At 50.1% G+C, this 23,094-nt stretch overlaps 1 protein-coding gene across 1 annotated transcript in view; it reads left to right on the top strand.

Moving 5' to 3' along the window:
• Nucleotides 1-235: 235 nt before the first annotated feature.
• The window catches only part of LRRC2 (leucine rich repeat containing 2), a 36,734-nt gene continuing 13,875 nt past the window's right edge, over nt 236-23,094 (top strand). The window contains exons 1-5 of the mRNA XM_007088420.2: nt 236-272; nt 10,745-10,888; nt 18,090-18,297; nt 20,001-20,157; nt 20,875-21,011. Of these exons, the coding sequence (XP_007088482.1) occupies nt 10,764-10,888; nt 18,090-18,297; nt 20,001-20,157; nt 20,875-21,011 (627 nt within the window). The 5' untranslated portion in view covers nt 236-272; nt 10,745-10,763. The remainder of the gene's footprint in view (nt 273-10,744; nt 10,889-18,089; nt 18,298-20,000; nt 20,158-20,874; nt 21,012-23,094) is intronic.

The following is a 23,094-nucleotide window of genomic DNA, read 5'->3' as shown; positions in this document are numbered from 1 at the left end:
GGCTCGAATTGGCCGGCTCGTCGTTTGCTCTGGGCCAAGCCCTCCCCTCTGAACTGTGTTTTGTCTCATGCCGGGCTGAGTCACATAGAATAGATAGATAGTTTATCAGCACATGTCCTACAGATCATATTCTCGACTGACAAATATAGCCCGTTAGCGCACAGGCCGGAGGCTCCAGTGTGTGTGGCTGCTGTGGGTGTCAACAATACTCCACAGCCCGGATTTCACCTGGCAGGCAGCGGGCAGGGGCCGGGACTGCGGCGCTCTCACGGGTAGGTGGCCGTCGTGGGCGTGGGGACGTGGGGGGAAATGGGAACGAGGGGGCTTGTGCACCTGCTGGTGGGAGGCTGGGGGGCAGTGCCTCCTTGTTTATGTCTTTCCCACTGTGCCGTGCATGGCAGGACCCTGGCAAACATCCCCAGTGGAACATGGTGGGGGGGTGTGGATTAGCAATTTATCTGCATTTTAGGGCAAGAAATGGAACTGAATGGAGAAGGAGAGACTGTGGCAGAGGTGGGTGGTGCCCGGAAAGGCTGCCGCTGTGGCGGGGGGGGGGGGTCCCCAAGATTCCTGCTCCTGGTTTGTGAGTCTTTCCCAGGAAACTGCCCTGGTGCCCGCGGCTGAGCTCAAAATGTTCCGGTCCAAAGTGCTGTCTAGGGGGAGATAAATCAACTTTGTTTGTGTCTTCGGTGCCCTGAAAGGGATGATTGACATCTGGGGGTGGGGGGTACACTTTCCTTCTGGGGATTGGCTCCCCGCTCTCCAGAGAGAGAGGGCAAGGGTGGGAAAGGGATCGGAGACCCAGAGGGAAACCATCTGGCTTTGTGAGCGGCTCAGCTGTGCTGGCGGCTCTTCTCCACCAAATCCTCTCCGGAAACTCAGGGGCTGGGGCCGTCTCCCAGAAAACCTCCGCTGACCATGCCCTGGGCACAAGAATCCACGGGTGCTCACGGACCCCTGGTTTGTGTCTTATGTTTAATAAGGGATGATGTCTGTCTTCAACTCTTCTCTTTTTTTTCCTTTAAATCACTGACATTTTTGGAGCTTTACTGGGTGCCAAATACTCTCTTACGCACTTGACCGAAATGATCACATGCGCTCCAGTCGCCAGTCCCGTGAGCTGGGTGCCCCTGTCAACCCATGTTCAGAGAAGTACACCGGGGCGCAGAGGGGTTAGGTGACTGTCTCAGGGGTGCGGAGCCATAAATGGAGGAGGCGGGACCCAGCCCAAGCAGGCTGACTCCTCTTAATCCCATGCCCGGTGGCCTCTGTCTCCCTGCTTGGATTTTCTGGTAACAAGTTACCAGGAAAACAATGGGTGCTCCCAGGGAAACTCTGACCCTGTGACGTAAGATGTCATTTAATTCAGAATTTGGCTGAACTATCCTGACGGTACTGACCTCACTTGAGCACTTAGCCCTTCATAACCCTACTGTTTCTAGCCGAAAACTCACTCTGGGTGTCAGCTCTGGGGTCCAGGCAGTAGTCTTATGTAAGCCTAGAACGGGATTTGTGCGACGCTGAAACCCCTTGTTGGCCACGTTACTGCCTCTTCCGTGCGTTGGGGTTGCCAAGAATTCCCACTGGTTGTGGCTGTTCCCTGAGCTCTGGTGAGGCTGAGGCGGGTGTCTTTTTCCCGAGGTAGATACACTGGGAAGAATGCTGTGGAGGGTCTGGAGCTGGTCTGCCCAAGGGAAAGAGGGGGCCGGGGGTTCTGAAGAGTAGGTCGGGGTGAGGGGCCAGGCCCCTCTCCCCATGGCTGTTCAGCTGACCTCCTGACCTCAGCTCCGTCCCTGTCTCCCCACCTCCCCGCACTTGCCGCTGTCCCTCCCCCAGCCTGGCACCCAGAATGGCTGGGCACCTGCACTGTGGGCTTTGCGGGGTCTCTTCCCCCGTGGCCTCTGCACCTTAGATTCTCAGAGATGTGAGCCCTCTACCCACCCCCTGCCCCCTCTCTGTCCAGACTGCTGTTTGACAAGAAGGGAGGGGACTAGGTGACCAGAAAGCACCCCCCTCCCACCTGGAACGCTGGCATACGTCTTCTGAGTGGGGACTCGTGCTCTGGTGCTAGGGGACGTGTTTTTTCCAGTCATGCCCTCTGGCTCGGACGGTGGGTGGTTCTGCGAAGTGATTCTCATGTGCCTGGCTTGCAGAGGGAGCGTGGACAATTACTCAAGCAAACCTGCACGGATAGTCCCCTTCCCCTTCCTCAGGGTCCCGTGGCGTTTCCCCTAGCCCCACTCTCCACGCGCGCTTGAGGGCCTCCCTCCTAACCCGCCTCCACAGCGTCTATCCAGCCGCCCTTGTCAAATCCCCACGCCGCGCTGAAATCCGTCTCTCTGAGCCTCTGTTCCCCTCTCCAGGGGGAGAGCTCTGACGCAGGGACATTCACCCTTCTGCATTTGACAAGCGTCCCCAAACGTCAGTTACTTGGGGTTCCCAGGAATCGAAGGACAGAAATGCACAGCAAAGGAACTGGCCCAATATGCAGGGTTTCTGTATTGAGGTCAAGGAGCCGGACCCTGGCTGCACCCCCCCCCCCAGGGCTCCCATCATTCACCCGGTGACCTCTCGGGGCACGCGCCTGACTCGGAACCCACCTCTGGGGCCTCTCAGGGGGCTGCTCCCATCAGCAAACCGGGGCCCTTCTCAGCGCGGTCTACGGACAAAGTGAAATTCAACCAACCAGCGGGCAATTCAACTTGCCTTGTGTGCCGTGAGGTAAACAAGCAACAGTCTGAGGGAGAAAGTAACAGGGGGCTCTGGCTTAGAGGAAGAGGCCACGCCAAGGAGAGAACACTGAGTTCAGGGTATGGGGTGCAGGGGAGCTCCGTGGACGAGGGAAGGGGTCCAGGCCGAGGCACTGAGGAGGAGAGCAGTCGAGGGTGGACATGCCAGGGCCCTGTGAGGGGCTGGGATGTCCCCTTCATCCCAAAGGGAAGTCTCTGGAGCACTTGAGCCAGGTGGCCGCGTGATCTCACCCTCGTTGGAAAATGGCTCTCGCTGTTGGGTGACAAATGGATTGGACGTGGGTGAGTGGGAAGTCGGGGCACCAGCTGTAAGGCTTTTGCACGACCGGGGCCAGCTGTGACACTAATCGGTGGTGAGAAATGCCTGCCCTCTAAGGCTTGGGTGATAGATCGGACGCGTGAATGAATGTGTGTGTTTGTGTATGAGTTCATGCCCACAAGGCGGGAGGGGTGAGGACACAGAAGGCGTAAAGGAGTGACCTCCAGGTAACGGTAGAGTCAAGGTGAGGAATTAAGGCGGCCGGGGACGGATAGATTCCAAGTGAGTAACTCTGGAAAGGAGTTGTGTTTCTTCGAGAAATGTGGGAGACATCCAGGGGGATATGTCAAGGAAGCGGTGCGATCCAGGCCCTAGAGGTCGCTGTAGATTGAGACCGGTTCTTTTAAGTGGCTCTTATTTCACTGTCCGCTGTATTCATTATTTATCGCCGCATAAGAAATTGCCCCGACACTTAACAGCTTAGTACAAAAAACGGATTATCTCTCTCTCAGAGGGTCAGGAATGGCTTAGCTGAGCGGTCCTGGCTCAGGGTCTGTCGTGAAGTTGCACTTAAGATGTCTTCTGGGGCTGCTGCTATCTGATGGCTCAACTGGGGCTGGTGGACCTGCTTTTAGACAGCTTCTGCTCACATGGCTGCTGGCAGGGGGCCTCTGCTCCTTCCCGTAGGAAGCTTCTCTATTCAGCTGCTTCAACATCCTCATGACATGGCGGCTGACTTCCCCCAGAGCGCGTGACCCAAGAGATAGAGAGAGCAGTGCCCGGTGGGACTTAGTCTCAGAAGCTGCACGCCATCACTTTGACCACATTTTATTCATTAGAAACGAGTCACTGAATCCAACCCACGCTCGGGGGGCGGGGGGAGGAATGAAACTCTACCCCCCTTTTTAGAGAGCAAGAGGGAGTACAAGCAGGGGAGGGGCAGAGAGAGAGAGAAAGAATCCCAAGCAGGCTCCATGCTATCAGTGCAGAGCCCGATATGCGGCTTGAACTCACGAACCATGAGATCACGACCTGAGCTGAGATCAACAGTCGGATGGACTGAGCCACCCAGGGGCCCCAAGCCCTACCCTTTAAAATATTTTTTTCATGTTTATTTTTTATTTTTGAGAGAGAGACAGAGACAGAGACAGAACACAAGCAGGGGAGGGGCAGAGAGACAGGGAGACTCAGAATCCGAAGCAGGCCCCAGGCTCCCAGCCATCGGCCCAGAGCCTGACGCGGGGCTCCAACTCACAGACCTCGAGATCGTGACCTGAGCTGAAGTCGGATGCTCAACGACTGAGCCACCCAGGCGCCCCAAGCTCCACCCTTCTACAGGAAAGAATGTCAAGGAATTTGTGGGTACAATTGCAAGCCATCACATCCACAAAACAAAATACATTTTATTGTTCACCGAAGCCGGGAAGCACAAACAGGGCTGGCACACGTTTTTGTATGGCGTTCGGGCACTGCTGGAGGGGGCTGGTGCTGCGAGCCATGGAGACCGAGCTGGAGTCCCCCCACCCCCGCCCCCTGCCTCCCCCTATTCCCCTTCATTCTCAGTGCCTGTCTGCCTGGCCCGCTGTATCTCGCGTCTGCCCGAAGCCCACGCTGGTTGCCACCTACATGTTGGAGACTCCGCTGTGGTTGCAACTGCCAGGCACCAAGCAATGGAATCTCTGCTCAGGGGTTGGTGACTTAGCAAGTCCACCTAGCCTCCAGCCAGCTACCCAACCTGAGCTGACACAGAGGAGAGAAGGACAGACCAGCATCTGGGCGTCACAGGGGCCGGGAGGGAAACTGAGCACAGCAGGTCCCCGTTCCCTGTCCTTCTGCGTGCTGGCCTGCTGGGGCCTTTCCCTCTTGGGCCAGTGGCTCTTGTCCTGAGTATGTCTCCAGCAGGTGGCAACTGATCACAAAACATGGAAGCAAGCTCAAGGCTCCGGGGAGCCCATGGCCAAGTCAGCCAGGAGGGGCAGGCCAGGAGCTTTCTCTTTTGTTATGTAAGCGCCTACATAATATCTTCCATTTTGCCGGTTGGCCCGCGAAGCCTACAGCATTTACTCTCTTGCCCTTTCCTGAAAAGGTTTGCTGACCCCTAGAGCAAAGCGAAAGATTTTTCCGGGAGGAATTTTCCTTTCCACTAGGAATCCAAACTTGGAGAGTCTCTGATTGTTGACGTTTTCGCTCAGGACCCGGGACACCAAGAGATGTACACAAATGAGCCTGACGACACTCTGTCCCAGTGTCCTTTCTGTTGCCATGAGTGACGTCATGGTTATCCTCTGCTCTCTTCTAGTCCCATGTGGTTTCTTGTCGGGAAGATGCCCTGTGGCTGCGGACCATGTAGCCCAAATCTAGGGATCTGTGTTCCCTTATGATTCTGCTGTAACCATGCAAAGCCAGATCTCCAGCAGGGAACTGGGATCAGGCGTCTTCTTGGATTCGTGAATCTTTGCTGTAAAACTCAGTGAGGGCTCACGCTAAAGCCCTGCGTTTCTTATGGTGCCTCAGGACAGTCTACTCGGATGTGGAGATTTCTCTAGGAGGATATTGCTTTCTTTGAAAGGAGGGTCTCTCAGACTGGATCCTGTAGAGGTGAATTTTTGTCTGTACTCCAGTTTTGGTAGAGTTTACCATGGTGCTATTTCTATAGTTCTGGAGAAAGTTAATGCTCAGGAAATTACATTTTACATATTTGCAGGAAAGGTTGTGTTGACTAGAACTCATGCTACAAAGAAGAGATTAGCTTTGTCTCTCTTTCCTGAGACCGGCTCTCTTTCCTGAACCTGCTGAGTGACTGTCACCTGCATGGGTCCCTGACATCTGCCTGCTTTCTGCCCCCCCCAAAGTGGCTTTGTCCCTGGATGGAGGGTCTCCTACCTGTCCTTCAATGACTCATGGGCTGTGTTGTAAAACCGCTTCTTGGATCTGGCACCCATCCGTAGAGCTAGTCTCTGAAGGGTTAACTTTGAACCTGTCCGGTTGTTTAGGGAGGCCTCCGTGCTGCCCTGGCCCGCACAGGACACCAGGGGCTGGGCTGGACACGGCCTTCAGGCATTGGTATTTCTTAGCTTCCCCGGATTTCACATTATGTGTAGACCCCTAGCGAATGTGGTCATCTCTTACTATTCTTAGAGCTTCCACATTTTGTCACACGCATTTGCAAACAGAACGTCTCACCGGCAAGATCTTGACCTAAAATCCCGGCACATTCAAAACCCTCTTAACTGAAGACTAGAACGTCCTTCACTGCTTTGCAAGACGCAGGGGAAATGGGGAACGTGGTTGGATGGCAGACAGGATATACTCTTTCCCACCAAAACACTGACACTAACACTGATTTACAACCATTTAAAAATAGAACCCAAAGGATCAAGAAGAGACCATTCCTCTAAGACGCAAATTTGAATCATATTTCTCCAAATGAATGCATGGAAACTAATGAGCAATGGTTCTTGGTTTTGTGTTTTAATGCATGGGCAATTAAGGTACAGATCTGGCTACTCCCCAAGGATTTGCTGGTCTAAGAAAATGACAGACACTCAGCAATAGAGGCCGAGTCACGGCTGGTTGATCTAGAGCACACACGCTGTCCTTCAGCTTTAAGTACCCTTGACTGCCTGGGCTGTCCACGCTGCTCAGAAAGTTCCCTTTACTTTGGTTTTTGCTTTGCTTTTAATATATTTTTTTAATGTTTTATTTTTAGTTTTGAGACAGAGACAGGGCATGAGTGGGGGAGGAGCGGAGAGAGAGGAGATGCAGAATCTGAAGCAGGCTCCAGGCTCGGAGCTGTCAGCACAGAGCCCGACTCGGGGCTCAAACTCACAAACCATGAGATCATGACCTGAGCCGAAGTCGGACGCTCAACCAACTGAGCCACCCAGGCACCCCCTTTTTGCTTTGTTTTTCCGTGTAGACTTGGTTTATGTGTAGAGATCGCCTCAAAGCAATTAGTCTATCTGGTTCTTTCTCTCTTTTGAATTTTTCTCCGTTTCAGGAGGGGGCCTTTGCTCTCGTTTGTAGGCTGGTGCCTCGCATGTTTTAATGGAAACTTTTTTTTTTTTTTTTTTTTTTTTTTTTTTTTTTTGTCAAAAACCAAGACCTTAAGCCCTTGGTAGCTTAGGCGCTCCGGACCTGAAGATGACAGTAAGGAAACTGATAGAAGACAAATTAAATGCAGCGGTTTCTGGTTCTGGGTGAGACGGAGTTAGGCATACTCTGCTGTGTCTCTCCCACCAAAGGCAGCTCCATAAAACCCAGACGGAATACATGGAATATGAAGACTCTGAAAAGTAACTGGTTGCAAGAGGATCAGAGAAAGACACCAGAATTCCAAGTACCAGGAACCTGAGGTGTGTTTCCCATTTTCCCCTCCAGTGTTCCGCAGCCTGGACCCAAGGCAGCCTGGAGCCCAGAATTGGGCACAACGGTTCCTAGTCGTGCTCCAGGAATAGAAAAGGGGACTCCCAGTGCTCAGAGAGTGGGGGCAAATCCCTGTTCTTCTTTTCCCCATCCTGTCACGTCTCAGCCCCCAAAGGATTCTGCAGTAACAGGAGGGACAGGGAAGGTTGATAGCAGAGGACCTCGGTCACCCAAAGCTTGGAGAAAGGGGATCCTTCCATTCTGATCAGAGGAGTTACAGGCCCCAGAGGGTGGAGAAAACTTTCATTGCTTTCGACAACGAAAGCGAGGTCTGAAGCCCTTCCAAGTTTTGCCCTTTCTGGGGTACTCTCCCTCTGCCCTCTGGTGTGAATGGAGAGGTAGGAAGTATCAGCAAAGACACAGAAGCTATAGAGAACCAAATGGAACCTTGAGAAATAAAATAGGCCATCACTGAAATAAAATATTCCCTGGATAGGCTCATAAACGTAATTGGAGATGATATGATATAGGGAAGAGGTGGGACGTTTGAAGATGGGTTGCTGGATAATACCAACCTGAGAAAAAAGGGGGAAAGAAATTTATAAAGAATGAACAGCCTCAAGAATCCACGAAACGATAGTGAAAGGGCTCATATTTGTGTTGCTGGAGTCTCAGAAGGAAGGGAGAAAGAGGGCAGGGCAGAAGAAAATCTTTGAAGATTTTCCCCCAGTTTGGCAACAGATCCCCCAGTTTGGGACAGATCTGAAAATCCCCCAGTTTGGCAACAGATCAAACCTCCTGACCAGAGGAGCAAGGCAAATCCCACACGGGATAAACTCAAAGAAATCCATGCCCGGATTCATCATAATTAAACCGAGGAAAACCCAAGACAAGGGAAAGCTCTAGAAAAGTTGTGAGAGAATGATGATGTGTCACCTTGGTGAGAATTATGGTTCCAACAACTGCACATTTCTCCTGGGAAACCACGGAGGCCGGAAGACACAGGCACAGTGTCTATACGGTGCTGAAGAAAAAGCATTATCTCAGGGTTCCAGAGGCAGCCAACACAATCTTCAGGGTAAAGGTGAAAACGAGATATTCAGATGGGGGAGGACGGAACATTTATCAGCAGACATCCCCTGTCTGAGGGGACATGGGACCACAGGAATGTGGGAGGAACAACAGATATGGTACATATCAGGGTAGACGTGATGGGCTCACGTCCTCCTTGTGCATTCTTTAACATAAGTTTCATGATTGGAAGCCAAAAATAGAACACTGACAGGTTCGGTGCATGGGAAAACTGCAGCACAAAGGCGAGAGAGCCTAGGGGAACCTTTGTGGGAGTCAGGTGTCTATGGTTCGCTATCAGTGGTGAAATGTTGTTTCTGATAGACCGAGATAAGAAGTGAAGCCAGAGTTGATCCTCCGGAGGGCAACCATGAAAACGAAGAGGAAGGACACAGAGAAACATAGTCAAAAACACAGTAGAGAAGCTAAATTGAATACTAGAAGGCGTGAAACACAAAAGAAGGCAGCAAGGTGTAAAGAGGAAAACAAAGGAGGGGTCATGCAGAAATCGGGTAATAAACGAATGTAGACCTAAACGCAAAGTATCGGGCATTATATTAAATGTAAATTGCCCAAACACACCAATTAAAAGACACTGTTGGAGTGTGTCTAAATAAATGATCCGACAAGATTCTGTCTACAGGGGAGCCTGGCTGGCTCAGTCGGTGGAGCATGCGACTCTTGATCTCAGGGTTGTGAGTTCGAGCCCCACATTGGGTATGCAGCCTACCAACAAAAAACAAAAAACAAAAACAAAAGATTCTAGCTGCAAAGTCTCACATCAAATATAACCATATACGTACTTAGGTTAAAAGTAAAAGGATGGAATTGAGAAAGTGAAAAAACAACTCCGAACACAGGAGAAAAGTTTTGCAAATCATCTATGTGACAAAGGACCTGCGTTTAGAATATATAAAGAAGTATTTATGACAAGTCAACAATAAAAAGACAAATGGCCCAATTGAAAAATTGGCAAAGGATCTGAAGAGACATTTGTCCCAGGAAGGTATAATGAGAGCCAACAGGCACATAGAAAGGTGTTCGATCAACATCATTAGCTGTCAGGCAAATGCAGATCAAAACAACTAGATAGCACTTCCCATCCACTGGGACGGCTCTGATGGAAGAAAACAGAAGAACGAGTGTGGAGAGGATGTGAAGACCCTGGAGCCCCAAGCAAGGCTGCTGGGGCCGTAAGATGATGAAGCTGCTTTGGAAAAGAGTCCCGCGGTTCCTAAAAAGGTTAAACACACAGTTAGTTATCAGACGACCCTCCAAAAGCCGCTCCCACGTAGTTACCCAAGAGAACCGAAAACATGTCCGTACAAAGACGTGCACCGTTTGCACGTGAGTCAGAAATCTCCTGTAGGTAAAAGAGTTTTAAGGGAGACCAAAGACAGTCCCAGATGCCAGAAATGAAGGGAAAGATGGAAATAAATTGGGGCCAGCATTTTCAGCTCGTTAGACAGAAATTACGGCTCCTCAGAGCTCGGCTGCACAGACGAAAGCTGCGTCCCCACCCCCGCCCCCGGACTGGCAGGCCATTTATGGCGAGGACACAGCTGAGTCAGAAGATTAAATATTTGGTGTTGTATCCCCACTGACTGCCATTTAGAAGCATCTGGAACTGGAGCAGAGAGTATTCAACAGCCCTGCTATTGGCCAGCTGACACGCTGTGTGTGTGTGTGTGTGTGTGTGTGTGTTCTGATTAACTCACGAACTTCCCTTTGAGTATGTTCCAACCTGTGGGAAGATTAGTTGCTAGAAATTCAGTAGAAGGCAGAACCATGAGGCTTGAGGAAGGAATGCCCAGGGGGCTCTGGGAACCCACAATTCAGCTGAGAGGCAAGGGCAGAAGTGTGAACTTCTAGAAGAGATGCTTGAAGGGTGATGTTGAACTTGACTTTCCCAGAGTATGATCAGGCTTTAAGAACATTAGCAAACTGCCATCCTGGAAGTAACAGGCATTTCATCATTGCTTAAGAGAATTGATTCATTCATTAAAAAAATTTTTTTTTAATTTTAGAGAGAGTGTGTGTGTGTGAACGGGGGAGAGGGACAGAGGGAGACAAGAGAGACAGAGACAGACAGAGACAGAGAATCTCAAGCGGACTCCACATCCAATGTGGGGCTCAATCCCATGACCCTGGGATCATAACCTGGGCTGAAATCCAGAGTTGGATGCTGAACCGACGGAGCCACCCGGGCACGCCTCATGTTTCGTTTTAAAGTTCATGCTACAACTGTTTTCTTCTCTGTGTGTGTACAAAGCTGACATAACGTATGTTTCTTAAATAGGTAATTTCACACGCCCGAAATGGGACACAAAGTGGTCGTATTCGACATTTCTGTCGTCAGAGCCTTGTGGGAAACTCGTGTCAAGAAGCACAAAGCCTGGCAGAAGAAGGAGGCAGAAAGGCTTGAGAAAAGCGCTTTGGAAAAGTATGTGTTTTCTGTACTTGCCTGTGGCTTCTCGGGGACACGGGGGCTTGGCAGGCAGCATAGTGGAGGGGGATGCCTTTCTTCTGGGATTTCTCAGTCAGTGACTCTTGCTCATGGGACCTCAGAGCTGTCACGCTGTTGCCTGGCTAGTGAACGTTCGATTCCTGTAACAGTCACCCCCAGTGTCGTAAGGACCCACATACCTTCCAGGCGAGGTACTGGGCACCAGGACGACACAGGGAACTTGGTGGAAGGCTGCCAGGCTGGCCTCACTAGGCCATCTGATGCTCTCCACACCTGGGTGGCCGCTGTGACCATGCCCCGGGGCAGCTCAAGGCCACTCCCCTTCATGCATTTCAGCCCTCACCTATTGAACTGAAGTCTGCATAAGAGTCCCTGTATCAATGCATTTTTTACTCCGATTGAGATGATGTGATTGGACTAACTATTCGAGTCGACTCATGAAGTCTGAGGGAAAGAGAGTTACTTGTCTATGAAATTAAGTCGAATGCTTTGGAAAAAACTACATTTACAAAAAATATGAGCCACACAATGGACTCTGCACTGCGCAAGTCTGAGTATGACAAGCTGGAAAGATTGCATGTGGGTGGATTTGCATGTCTGTACTTTTTATTTCCTACGGAGGAACCCAAACCGGTGCTCCTGGCTGATGCGTTAAAGATGTGACTTACCTAAGAAAGGCAGAATGGGATTCCGACTGGCAGACCCATTTTCGGGGGAGGTCCATGACCCTGTCTCAAGTTGGCAGCTGGTGACCTATTTCTATGCTTGAAGCTAAAACACAAAATGCGTAAGGTGTCAATGTCTCTCTATCCTGGGCTCTCCACTTTTCTGAACTATTTGGACGCAACAAATACCTGTTCTGACCGTGCTTGATAATTCTGCTGTGGCTGTAAGCCTCACCGCTGTCCCAGGGGGATATCATTATCCCCAGTCTGAAGACGAGGTGGTTGGGGCCTGAGTGACTTTGCCCGAGTTGATACAGCTGGTAAGGGGAGGATTTGGCCACGCTTTTTCCCCTGCATCGTGCTGTAATCCCAGAGAGTTGGGATGTTCTTTTCACTTGCACTCGTCTGAGGTTATCCAATATGATGTGAATCTTGAATTTAAGAACGGGAACCTCAGAGTAGGCATCAATGGGTCTGAGCTATTCTACACTAGCACGAATTATCTACACTAGCACGAATTACACGAGGGGCCTGTGAGCCCAGAGTGACTCTCAGCTCTGTTTTTCTCCTCCCTCCTCCTCCCTCCTAGCATCTGGGGTTACCCTAGGGTAGGACAACTTGCTGAATGGGGACCCAAGCCCTGGGGGTTTTGGGGAAAGTGTCTGTAGCTGATGTAACCCCCCCCCCGAGGATTCTAAGGGAGCAGGAACCATCTTCAGAGAGCTGGGGTCCACAGAGTCTTCTCCCAGTTGCTTTGGAGTGGTGTTTGCCTCTTGGACTCTGTCGTTCATTGTGGTGCTAAATGCCTTCATGAACAGGTGCGCATGTCTCTTGTGCCCCAGGTAGGCCTTGAATTGGGCTTGGGGTCATTGGGCTTGTGCTGTGTCCTATCTTGTCCTAAGAACAGAAAACCTTTTAGGGATTTGTTAGGCTTTTCTAGCTCAAGATAAGAAAAAGAGCCATCCAACTGGCTGGGCAGGTGAGGGGGAAGTGGAGATGGTGGAGGGAGGAACGTAGATGTTCAAGGAGGAAGCTTCTTGGTTTCCCAAGACCTGCAAAACAGGTGGTAAATTTACCTTTTTATGCAGGTAGCTGAGTTTCCATCATATGATTCATACTGTGATTATTAATACTATCTGAAGGTTAATCTTGAGTCTCTCAAGATCTGTTTCCTGCGGGGACATTAACACGTCGAAAAACTGATGAATGCCTTATCGTAAGAGGCAATTATCTGGTTAATTTAATTTCACGAAAACAGGCCAAACCCTGCGGCTTGCTCTGTGACCTCCCTTCATGGTACTTTATTTTGTAAGACTGAATTTGTTCCATGAAGCATGTATCAAAACTTAGAAGTTATAAGTAGAGACGTAATACAGAATATCACTACCTGAATGAAATCCAATCACTGATGGAGAGAAAGAGAGGAGTCGCTGTCAGGCTCCGAGGGATGATTTCCTCATCCAACGAGGCTCCTTGCAACATTTTGTTTGCACGTGATCTATTTAATTAGTAGGACACTAAGGGCATTGTTTAACGTGTTTGGCTCTTATTTGACGTTCTATTAAAATTGATTCAGGGGGAAGGTTATTCAATTATATGGGTGATAAAGTGTAAAGACAATGACAGTTTATTGATCTCATTTGATCTTTTTTCCCCATCGGATTTTTTTTTTTTATTATTGAAGTGTAACTGGCACGCTATGTCACATTAGCTTCAGGTGTACGACTAAGTGATTCGACAACTCTATACATTATGCTAGATAGCTTACTTATTTGAATTACTCTCAAGGAAGGGAATGGAATTAAAAAAGGTTTATATATTCACCTTGACTCTCACTAAACAAGGGCTCATATTCTTATGAGGTTTTGGAGGGAATGAGACATAAAATATTTAAAAAGAAGTCCAAATGGGGCACCTGGGTGGCTCAGTCAGTTAAGTGTCCGACTTTGGGTCAGGCCATGATCTCACGGTTCGTGGGTTCGAGCCCTGCATCGGGCTCTGTGCTGACGGCTCAGAGCCTGGAGCCTGTTTTGGATTCTGTGTCTCCCTCTCTCTCTCTGCCCTTCCCCTGCTTGCATTATCTCTCTCTTTCTCTCTCAACAATAAATAAACATTTTTAAAAAATTAAAAAAAAATAAAAAGAAATCCAAAAAAGATTTGGTATATGCTTACTTTTTAAAGTCTGTTTATTTATTCTGAGAGCGAGAGAGAGAGAGAGAGAGCACGCGCACAAGCAGGGGAGGAACAGAGAGAGAGCAAGAGAGAGAGAGAGTCCCAAGCAGGCTCCCCACTGTCAGCACAGAGCCCGACACGGGGCTGGAACTCGCAAACCATGAGATCATGACCTGAGCTGAAATCAAGAGCTGGATGCTTAACCGACTGAGCCACCCAGGCGCCCCATGGTAAATGATTATTTTTAATGAAATCTGTCTGATATCCTTTTTTCTCCTTTTTATGTTGCCTGTACCAAAATATGTGAGCTACTTACGTTGGTTTGTAATGTGTAATATAGGAAGGGTGTATTCTGTAGGGCTTAACGGGCATCATTTCATTACATTGGCAGGGCATCCCTTCAGGTTTGGTCTAAGAAATGAGGGTAGAAAAGCTGGAGGCATTAGCCTGAAAAGTACTTGGTGAACCCAAGACCTGGCGATGGCTGTACTATTGCTCGTTGGCAATTCGGGCAATTTCTTCTATTCGTTCAGGGAGCATGTCTTAGACCCAGGGTCTGCCCCACATCCCTGACTGCTACAATCAGATCTAAATCTGTGGGCAGGTATTTGCATTTCTTTTTATCACAGGTATTAAAATATTTACATTATACAGAAGAGCTAATCATGAAAAGTAACAATCCCAAGCCAATCCCATCACTTTCCCCCAGGATTAAATTCATCTCTCTCCATGTGCGGGTATTTTTAAGTTTGTTGCTTTTATTGCATTATGTATAGACTTCTTTGTAGAACCCGAAGCCCTACCTACTTGGTTGCTGAGTGCTTATCCTCAGCTCAGCTCAGTGACTAGGACCTGGGTAGGGTGGCAGCAGGGCCAGCCAGGGCCATCGGCAAAATACTTTTCTCAAACACTCCCCTTTCTCTCAGCTTAATGGCAAGTTGGAAACTCCAATGATACCCAAAGAGGTTTTGAAAGACCAAAAAGTCTGCACAGAAACCTGGGGATCCAGCTCTGCAGAAATCCAGGAACGAATGTTCCAGGCAGACACAACAGCAATGTGAATACTGAGGCATGCGTTGGCGTGGGTGTTCAAGGGAGAGCAAGGGGGCCAGCGTGCGGGCCAGAAAAAGCAAGTGACTGTGCAGTGGCCAGACAGGCAAGGTGACGGCACAGACCTGTAGGGCCTTGTCGGTGCAGTAGGACATTGCTTTGCTGTGTGAGATGAGGAATCGGGGACATTGTGATGGGCTTACTCGAACCGCTGGGTGCATTTGGACCGTAGGGGGGACAACAGTGGTGCCTGCAAGGAGATGATGGTGACATGGGCAAGAATGGAAGCAGGGAGGGCGGTGAGGCGTGCGGATTCTCGTAGAACCGATCACATCCCTTGACGGATTTGCTACGAGGTATGAAAAAAGCACAGAGCCAATGATGAGCCCTGAGGTTTTTAGCCAGAGTCTCTGGAAGGCTTTTACAGCTTTAATGGGGCACAGGCAGGTTTTAGGGTGAGGATTGGGAGTTTGGTCTGGAACATGTTGATTGCGGGACGCCTTTTAGACATACAGGTGAAGCTCCAGGGGAGGCAAAGAGGCTGGATTCAGGGAGGAAGTCTTGGCTAGAGAAACAGAACTGATCATCAATAGCATACAGATATATTTAAAGCCATGAGACTGAAAGACAGCCAAAGAATGAGTGTAGAGAGAGACGAGAAGAGGCCCGAGGGTTGGGTGTTGGGCCCTTGGGGATTTGGAGGTTGGGAAGAGATGGGGGGCGGGGGAGGCAGCCTAGTCACTGGAGAGGCAGGAGTGGAGTCAGCAGAGAGAGGGGTCCTGGGAGCCAAATGACAGTCAGGCTTCACCGGGGAGGAAGGGCTGTGTCAAATGTTGCAGATGGGTCCGCGAAGATGAGGACTGGATTTGACCGCTGGGTCTGGCAAAATGGAGGTCATGAAGACCTTGGGAATAGTTTCTAAAGAACCGTGGTGGCGAGTGAAGGGGGTTCAACAGAGAACGGGGGTGGGGTGGAGTGGGAAAGAAGGATTGTGGGTGTGAGCCAGCACAGCTCTTTCGTAGGGTTGACTGGAAGGTGGAGCAGAGAAGCGGGCCCCATGGGAGACGTGAGGTTGCGGGGGTGGAGGGGGGGTGCCCTTTAAGCGGGGAGAGGTAACCGCGTGCTCATGCGCTGATGGGAATGGTCTCCCAAAGCGAAACACTGAGGAGAGAGAGAGCCCCTGCAGAAAGTCCTTGAGTCTTGGAGGGCTGGGTTTAGCCCCGAAGGGAGTGAGGGTCGAAGCGAGGCCAGTTTGCAAGGCTGCGAATTTTCCCCCGAGCCCGAGTACCGGGTGGGCGTAGGCGCGGAGCAGGGGAGCAGCGGGTACCCCCTTGAGCTTTGTCCAAGTGCACAGTAGGGAGCAAGAGAGAGGCAAGGGGGTCGAGGAGGGATGCAGGAGGCGATTAAAACGAGGCCCATGACATTTATTTTATAAAAGCTTTATTGATGAGTATACCTGACACCCAATAAACTGTACGCATTTAAAGTAGATAATTTGAAAAGTCTGGCCCAGGTATACATCTGTAAAACCATCCCCGCAATCCAGATAGGATCCTATCCGCCACCTTACAAGCCCCTTTCTCACTCTTGGTGACTCCTTCCTCTCACTTCCCGCCCCCAGTGCCCATGCAGTCACTCCTTCCTGCCACGGAAGATTATTTTGCATTTATTATATTCCATACAAATGGAATCACTGTCTATAAATGGAATCATTCCCTTTTTTGGTCTGGATTCTTTCATTCAGGCTAATCACACTGAGGGTTTTGGTTTTTTTTTAATGTTTTCATTTATTTTTGAGAGGGAGAGAAACAGAGCACAAGCTGGGGAGGGGCAGAGAGAGAGGGAGACACAGAATCCGAAGCAGGCTCCGGGCTCTGAGCTGTCAGCACAGAGCCTGACTCGGGGCTCGAACCCACAGGCAGTGAGATCATGACCTGAGCCGAAGTTGGACGCTTAACGGACTGAGCCACCCAGGCGCCCCGGGGATTACTGACATTTAATGACACGCTAGGCCTGCTCTGCTAACACTCCTAACATTTGACTGGAGGAAAGAGTCTGTGAAGCACCTACTAGGGTATTTCAACACATGCGATTCCTTAAAAAGCGTGGTCCCAGCCCTGAGTCAGGGCTCTTTTGCCAGTTCTGCGCCGTCGCCACGCCTTTGCCCGTGGTTTCCCTGCTTGCTCATCCTCTCGGGTCTGCACATCGCATTTAGTCAGGAGCGGGCAGTTAGGATCGTGTGAAGTAAAGAACCAATACAGAATGCCTGGTGGGTCAAACAAAAGCCAGGCAGGACAGAAAGCGGCTGAAACTACATAAATGAGGAGGTGATCGCGACTCTCTGGGCCCTGCCGGTCCCAGTCCGAGGAGGAATGAGGGGAAGAGGTCTGGGCTTCCTCTTCTCGCCTCACCGCACCCCTGCCCAGCCTTTGAAACCCCGAGCGCTCAGAGGACACCCACCTTGTGATAAAGGTTCATCTTTTAAAAAAGGTGAAGTCCTCGCGCTGCCATAGATATAAAAGGAATGTGTGTTAAAAATCCCCTTTTTCTCACGGTTGCACAAAAAGACGAGCAGTAAGGTGTTACAACCAGGTCCAAGGGGAGCCCAGAGGACACACACATTTAGGTGGCAGGAAAATTGAAACGCACCCGCGCCCGGAACAGACTGTCTCCAGAGGTGGAGGAGGGCCGTCCGTCCACCGGACAGAATCGATTTGTGTGCCCGCCGTCTCGAGAAGTATTTGTGTTGCTGTCGGTTTTCTACAAGTTCACCTTGGTCTCTACAGAGTTGTCAAAGCCTGTCAGGTATCTGGAGAACCGGGGCTGCCTGTGTAGTTCAAATCAGATGGTCTTGAAAGATCAGCATGTTCTTTTGGCCCTGCATTAAAAACAAAACAAAACAAAAACAAAAAACTTGGGCTAGCATCACATAATATCCAAGGACATTGTAATTAATCAAATGCATAGGTAAACGTGGTAGAAATTTTGGGCAAGATTTCCATGCCACCCACGTTGTCTACTTTTTAAGTCAGAGTTGCTAATTCCCGTCTCTGAGGGTGTAAGGTCCCCCTATGTTCCCGCAGCAGAGGAAATGAGGGAGGAGGCTCAGCTGGGAGGGCTGAGGGTTGGGTGGGTGCTTAAGTCCCCCTAGGCTGGGGGCTGGGGGCTGGGGGCTGGGGCCGAGGGGCCTGGGGAGGGACTGTGCCGGCTCCAGGCTGACCTGCCCGCTGCTCCAGGGAGGTGAGGGCGGTTCCCCAGGAGAGTGACTGTGGCTTCTGCTGCCCGTCTAGGATAAAGGAAGAGTGGAATTTCGTGGCCGAGTGCAGGAGGAAAGGCATCCCCCAGGCTGCGTACTGCAAGAATGGCTTCGTAGACACCAGCGTGAGGCTTCTGGAAAAGATCGAAAGGAACTCTCTCACCAGGCAGAGTTTACTTTCCAAGGAGAGAGACAAACGGAGGAGTGCGTTTGTGTTTGAACTTTCGGGGGAGCAGTGGACGGTGAGTGTAGTGAGGGGGTGCCCGGTGAGCGCTGCTGAGCTGAGCTCAGGGCACTGGCCTTGGCCTTGGCCCTGACCCAGAGAGCGCTCCTGCCTCTAGAGAGCTTTCCCCTGGATGGGGAGGAGGCTGTTGCCTGCTTCGAACCGAACCGGGTTTTCACATCCCTCCCTCTGTGTAAGACCCTGTCGTCTGCGGGAGGGGGCAGCAGGATCCCCTTGGATCCCTCCGAGGCTGGCAGGGGCTGGGACCTGGGGGGGAGGGGAGGGGGGAGTGGGCCCGCCCCAGAATGGCGCAGCCTTTAAATGCTTAATCCTGCCGTCTCTCCCCCAGACGTTAAAATCACTTTGCCTTAAAAAAATTTTTTTTTAATGTTTATTTATTTTTGAGAGAGAGAGAATGCAGGCGGAAGAGGGTCAGAGAGAGAGGGCGACACGGAATCCGAAGCAGGCTCCAGGCTCTGAGCTGTCAGCCCAGAGCCAATCTCTGGGGCTCAAACCACGAGATCACGACCTGAGTCAGTGGCTTAGCCGCTTAGCCCACTGAGCCACCCAGGCGCTCCTGCCTTTTTTTGTTTCTGGTTTTTTTTTTTTTTTTTAAATGAACTGTGACTTTCACCGAACATTTCCCAGCGGGTGGTGGTGACTTTGCTGAAGCGTCAGGGTGTGCAGAGCAGTAAAGGAATTTCGGCAGACCCTTTAGCTGCTTTTCCTCTGAGATTCTGAGGCCAGGACAAAGATGCCTCCTTTCTTTCCTCCGGTGTTTACATTGGCTTCCTGCTCCCTCCGCCCCTGACCTGCTGCTTTGCTTGGAGAGGCACCTCCAGGGCTTGCCCTGTGATCCGAGGTTTACTCGTGGAAGCGGCACCTGCTGTGCTGTGGGCAGGTGAACCTGGGCTGTGGTCCCTTTCTGGGGGACAGGGCTCTCTGGGACCTACCCTTCATCTCTTTTTATCCCCCCAACTTCTAGCTGAAGGGGCTCTGGGCCGAGAGACTAAATTTTGGGGGGTGATCCTGGGGCCGTCCTTTATTGGCCATGTGACCTGGGGCAGTTTACCCCACATTTATATATTTTGTCTCCCCCCCAGTAAGATGGTGCTAATGCTTGTGTCGGCCCCCGCGAGGGCTGTTGCGGCGACCAAATGAGTGGATATTTTCTGACACCGATTTCTTAGCTGCACTGCCCTCTGATGCTGGGAGAGATGATCACTGTATGGCCTCTAGTGTTCTTTCTCCTGAGCCCCTATCATTGAGATCCGTGGGTACTGGGTTCTTGTCTGGATTTCTTTTCTTTTTTTTTTTTTTTTAATGTTTATTTATTTTGTGAGAGAGACAGAGCAAGGAAGCGAGAGAGCAGGGGAGGGGCAGAGAGAGAGAGAGAGGGAAAGAGAGAATCCCAAGTAGGCTCTGCGCTGTCAGGGCTGAGCCCGACGTGGGGCTCGAACCCACGAACCGTGAGATCGTGACCTGAGCCGAAATCAAGAGTCGGACGCTTAACCGACTGAGCCCCCCGGGCGCCCCTACACAGTCTTAAAAGTGGCTTCGTGAAGTGGCTGTCGAGCTGGCGAAGGTCAGGCCTGACGCTCTCCCGCGTGCTCTCTCGTCTTCTACATCGATGCCCCGATGTACGCGGCTTTGTGCACGCTGCCCCTCGGCCCCAACACGCTGAGGAACTTGTTGTGACTGACGTCGTTCATTTTGTTTCAGGAGCTCCCGGATTCGTTGAAGGAGCAGACACACCTGAAAGAATGGCACATCAGCAATACCCTGATTCAAATCATTCCTACCTATATCGAGCTGTTTCAAGCGATGAGAATTCTGGATCTGCCAAAAAACCAAATCTCCCATCTTCCGGCTGAAATTGGTATGTTCCCCAGCGGGAGCCTTCGGTGTTCTGGTCTGGGAAGCGGGCAGCATGGCCCTCCGGGAGGCTGCTTGGATGGGGCTGTTGCCTGTGTTCCCAGAGCCGCTGGCTTGCTTGCAGTGTCCCCTTGGGACAGCGATGCCACCGTCCCGCCTGCGGAACTCTGCACAGGCAGACGTGGGCCAGTTGCGCAGAAGAAGCTAGAAGTGTCACGAGTGAGCAGTGCCGTGTTTGGGAGCTTCGTGTCTATTTTCTTTCAGTTTTAGAAGGACGAACGTGCAATGACATGTTCACTGTAAACATAAACCTCAATAGTCGGTCCCGGATATTAGTCCGTTGATGAGTTTCGTGTAGCCTGGTAGGTCATTTTGATCAACATTTGATAAATTTCCATCAGTAGCTGAAAATGAAGACCGGATGATCACTACTGCTTCTCTTTCTCTTGGGGTGTGAGAGGTGAAGGTCTGCGGCTGCCTAGTTGGATGAAGGATTAAATAGAGAATAAGCAAAAAACGCTCTGATCAAGGACCAACATGCTCAGGATGAAAGACGAGCTGGCATTTAGCGAAGTGCTTAAAAAAACAAATACAAAATTATGTTTCCTGTCTCCCCCCCACCCCCACCATTTGTACAAACGTGTTGTATCTTTGTCTTGCTTTTGCCGTTAAAAAACCATAAGGGATCTACCCCATGGATGTTCATTTGTTCTGATGACAGGTTGTTTGAAGAACCTGAGAGAACTCAATGTGAGTTTCAACCATCTGAAGAGCATCCCTCCGGAGCTGGGGGACTGCGAAAATCTCGAGAAACTGGATTGTTCCGGAAATCTGGAATTAACTGAGCTCCCCTTTGAAGTAAGAAAGCGATCACGTTTGCACTATGAGTTACTTTTATTTGACTTATGACGTGGGATGATCTATAACGTGGGGAAGATGTTTTACAAGATGAAATCCATCTTTCTTATATCACAGTTTCTTGACATGTCAATCACTATACCAGCAATTGGAAGGTCCTTTAAAGTGTTCTTACACTAGACCAGGAGCTGAATTTAAGTTCGGAAAAGCCATCAAAACAAAACAAAAACAAACACTGGGGCGCCTGGGTGGCTCGGTTGGTTAAGCGTCCGACTCTTGGTTTCGGTTCATGTTACGATCTCACGGTTTGTGGGTTTGAGCCCCACATTGGGCTCTGCACTGGCAGCGTGGAACCTGCTGGGGTTCTCTCTCTCCCTCCCTCTCTGCCCCTCCCCTGTTCACTCTCTCTGTCTCTCTCTCAAAAATAAATAAAAGAAACAAAACAAATAAAAAGCTACACAAAACTAGGCAAAATGTCCTATTTTCACACAGGATATTTTTATTTAATGCCTATTTAATGTAAGATTCCTGTTGTCTGTAATGCTTATCTGCAATTGTGAAATACATCAGAAATGGGAATAAAGGGGGTAAGATTTTTTTTAAAGTTTGTATATTCATAAAAACTTAGAGGTAACAAAAATCGTCTTACAGATAGGATTTTAAAAGTTCATTAATCGAAATCAAATGAATTAAGTTCATTACTTTTGGTCTGTATTCATTCATGATATAACATCATATTCTGATAAAATGGAACAGCTGAAAGGGAGCAGAGTTTATTGCCAAATAAAACTCAACAGGCTTCTTATGCTGAAGGGAGATATGGATCTCATGGTAACGAACTGGTAATGAACACACCGGAAACAGTAGTGCTCATGTGGTCCTGCCAACGCCCACTGATTATAGTCCTAGATGGGGTGTTATGGTCCTTGCCTGGAAACTTCTGGGTGGGAGGAAGTAGTCGCTTCTACTGTCGCCCCAGGAAATGCCCGACAGTGGTCCGGGTGAGGGGTGCCCCCCCAAGGGCGTGACCCCCTTCATAAGACTGCTCATTCCCCAAGCCTCCCTAGTTTAGAAAATGGCTCTGGGCACCTGGGTGGCTCAGTCGGTTGAGCGTCCGACTTCAGCTCAGGTCATGATCTCACGGTTTGTGAGTTCGAGCCCCGCGTCGGGCTCTGTGCTGACAGCTCAGAGCCTGGAGCCTGCTTCGGGTTCTGCGTCTTCCCCTCTGTCTCTGCCCTCTCCCCACTTGTGCTGTTGTCTCTCTCTCAAAAATAAATAAACATTAAAGAAGAAAGAAAGAAAGAAAGAAAGAAAGAAAGAAAGAAAGAAAGAAAGGAAGGAAGAAAGGAAGAAAGAAAGGGACCCAGTCTTTTCTCGGTTGTCCAGGCTGGAAGCAAGCCAAGTCAACTTGACCTCTGTTGCTCCCACGCCCTGTTACCACTCTGTAAATACGTCCTGTTGAGCATGCCCTTTAGAATATATTCTGTATCTGACCCCCGCCCAGCACCTTGCCACCAACACCCTAGTCCAAGCCCGTGTTGTCCGTCACCTGACCTAGCCTCCTAGGCTTGCTTCTCTGTCCCTTCTCTTCGCCTCCCCGCTTTGTTGAAATATAATTCATACGGCCCCCAATTCAGCCATTGTAAGTGTACGATCCACCGAATTCACTTGTAGGATATTTCGATCTCGCCCTCGAAATTCTGTCTTGCCTCCTCGCAGTTAATCCCCATAAGCTGGCATATCAGGCAGCACCAGGCAATCACCATTTGGGTTGTTGTTTTTCACCTGGTTCACCTAAACTATATTGACACCCGTGGGAGCAAATGGTCTCTGGATATAGATTTTTTAGGCTCTTTGCTTTGAATGGGATTCCATAAATGCACAGTATTTGTTATGCTTCCCCAGTTGGCTGCATTCTCATAGTTCACTGATTCTTCCTATCTATAACTTGGCGAATTCAGTCCTGAATGGTTCTCAGTGGCCATCGTTTTCAACTATCTGTTCAAACTGTGGTTTATTCAAGATAGATGAAAAACCATATACCTGAAGACAGGCTGCACGGTCATGTTAAAGGGAGTGTCAT

Source organism: Panthera tigris, chromosome A2, assembly GCF_018350195.1.
Source record: "Panthera tigris isolate Pti1 chromosome A2, P.tigris_Pti1_mat1.1, whole genome shotgun sequence".
NCBI lineage: Eukaryota > Metazoa > Chordata > Mammalia > Carnivora > Felidae > Panthera > Panthera tigris.
This window is presented reverse-complemented; position numbering and strand designations above follow the sequence as displayed.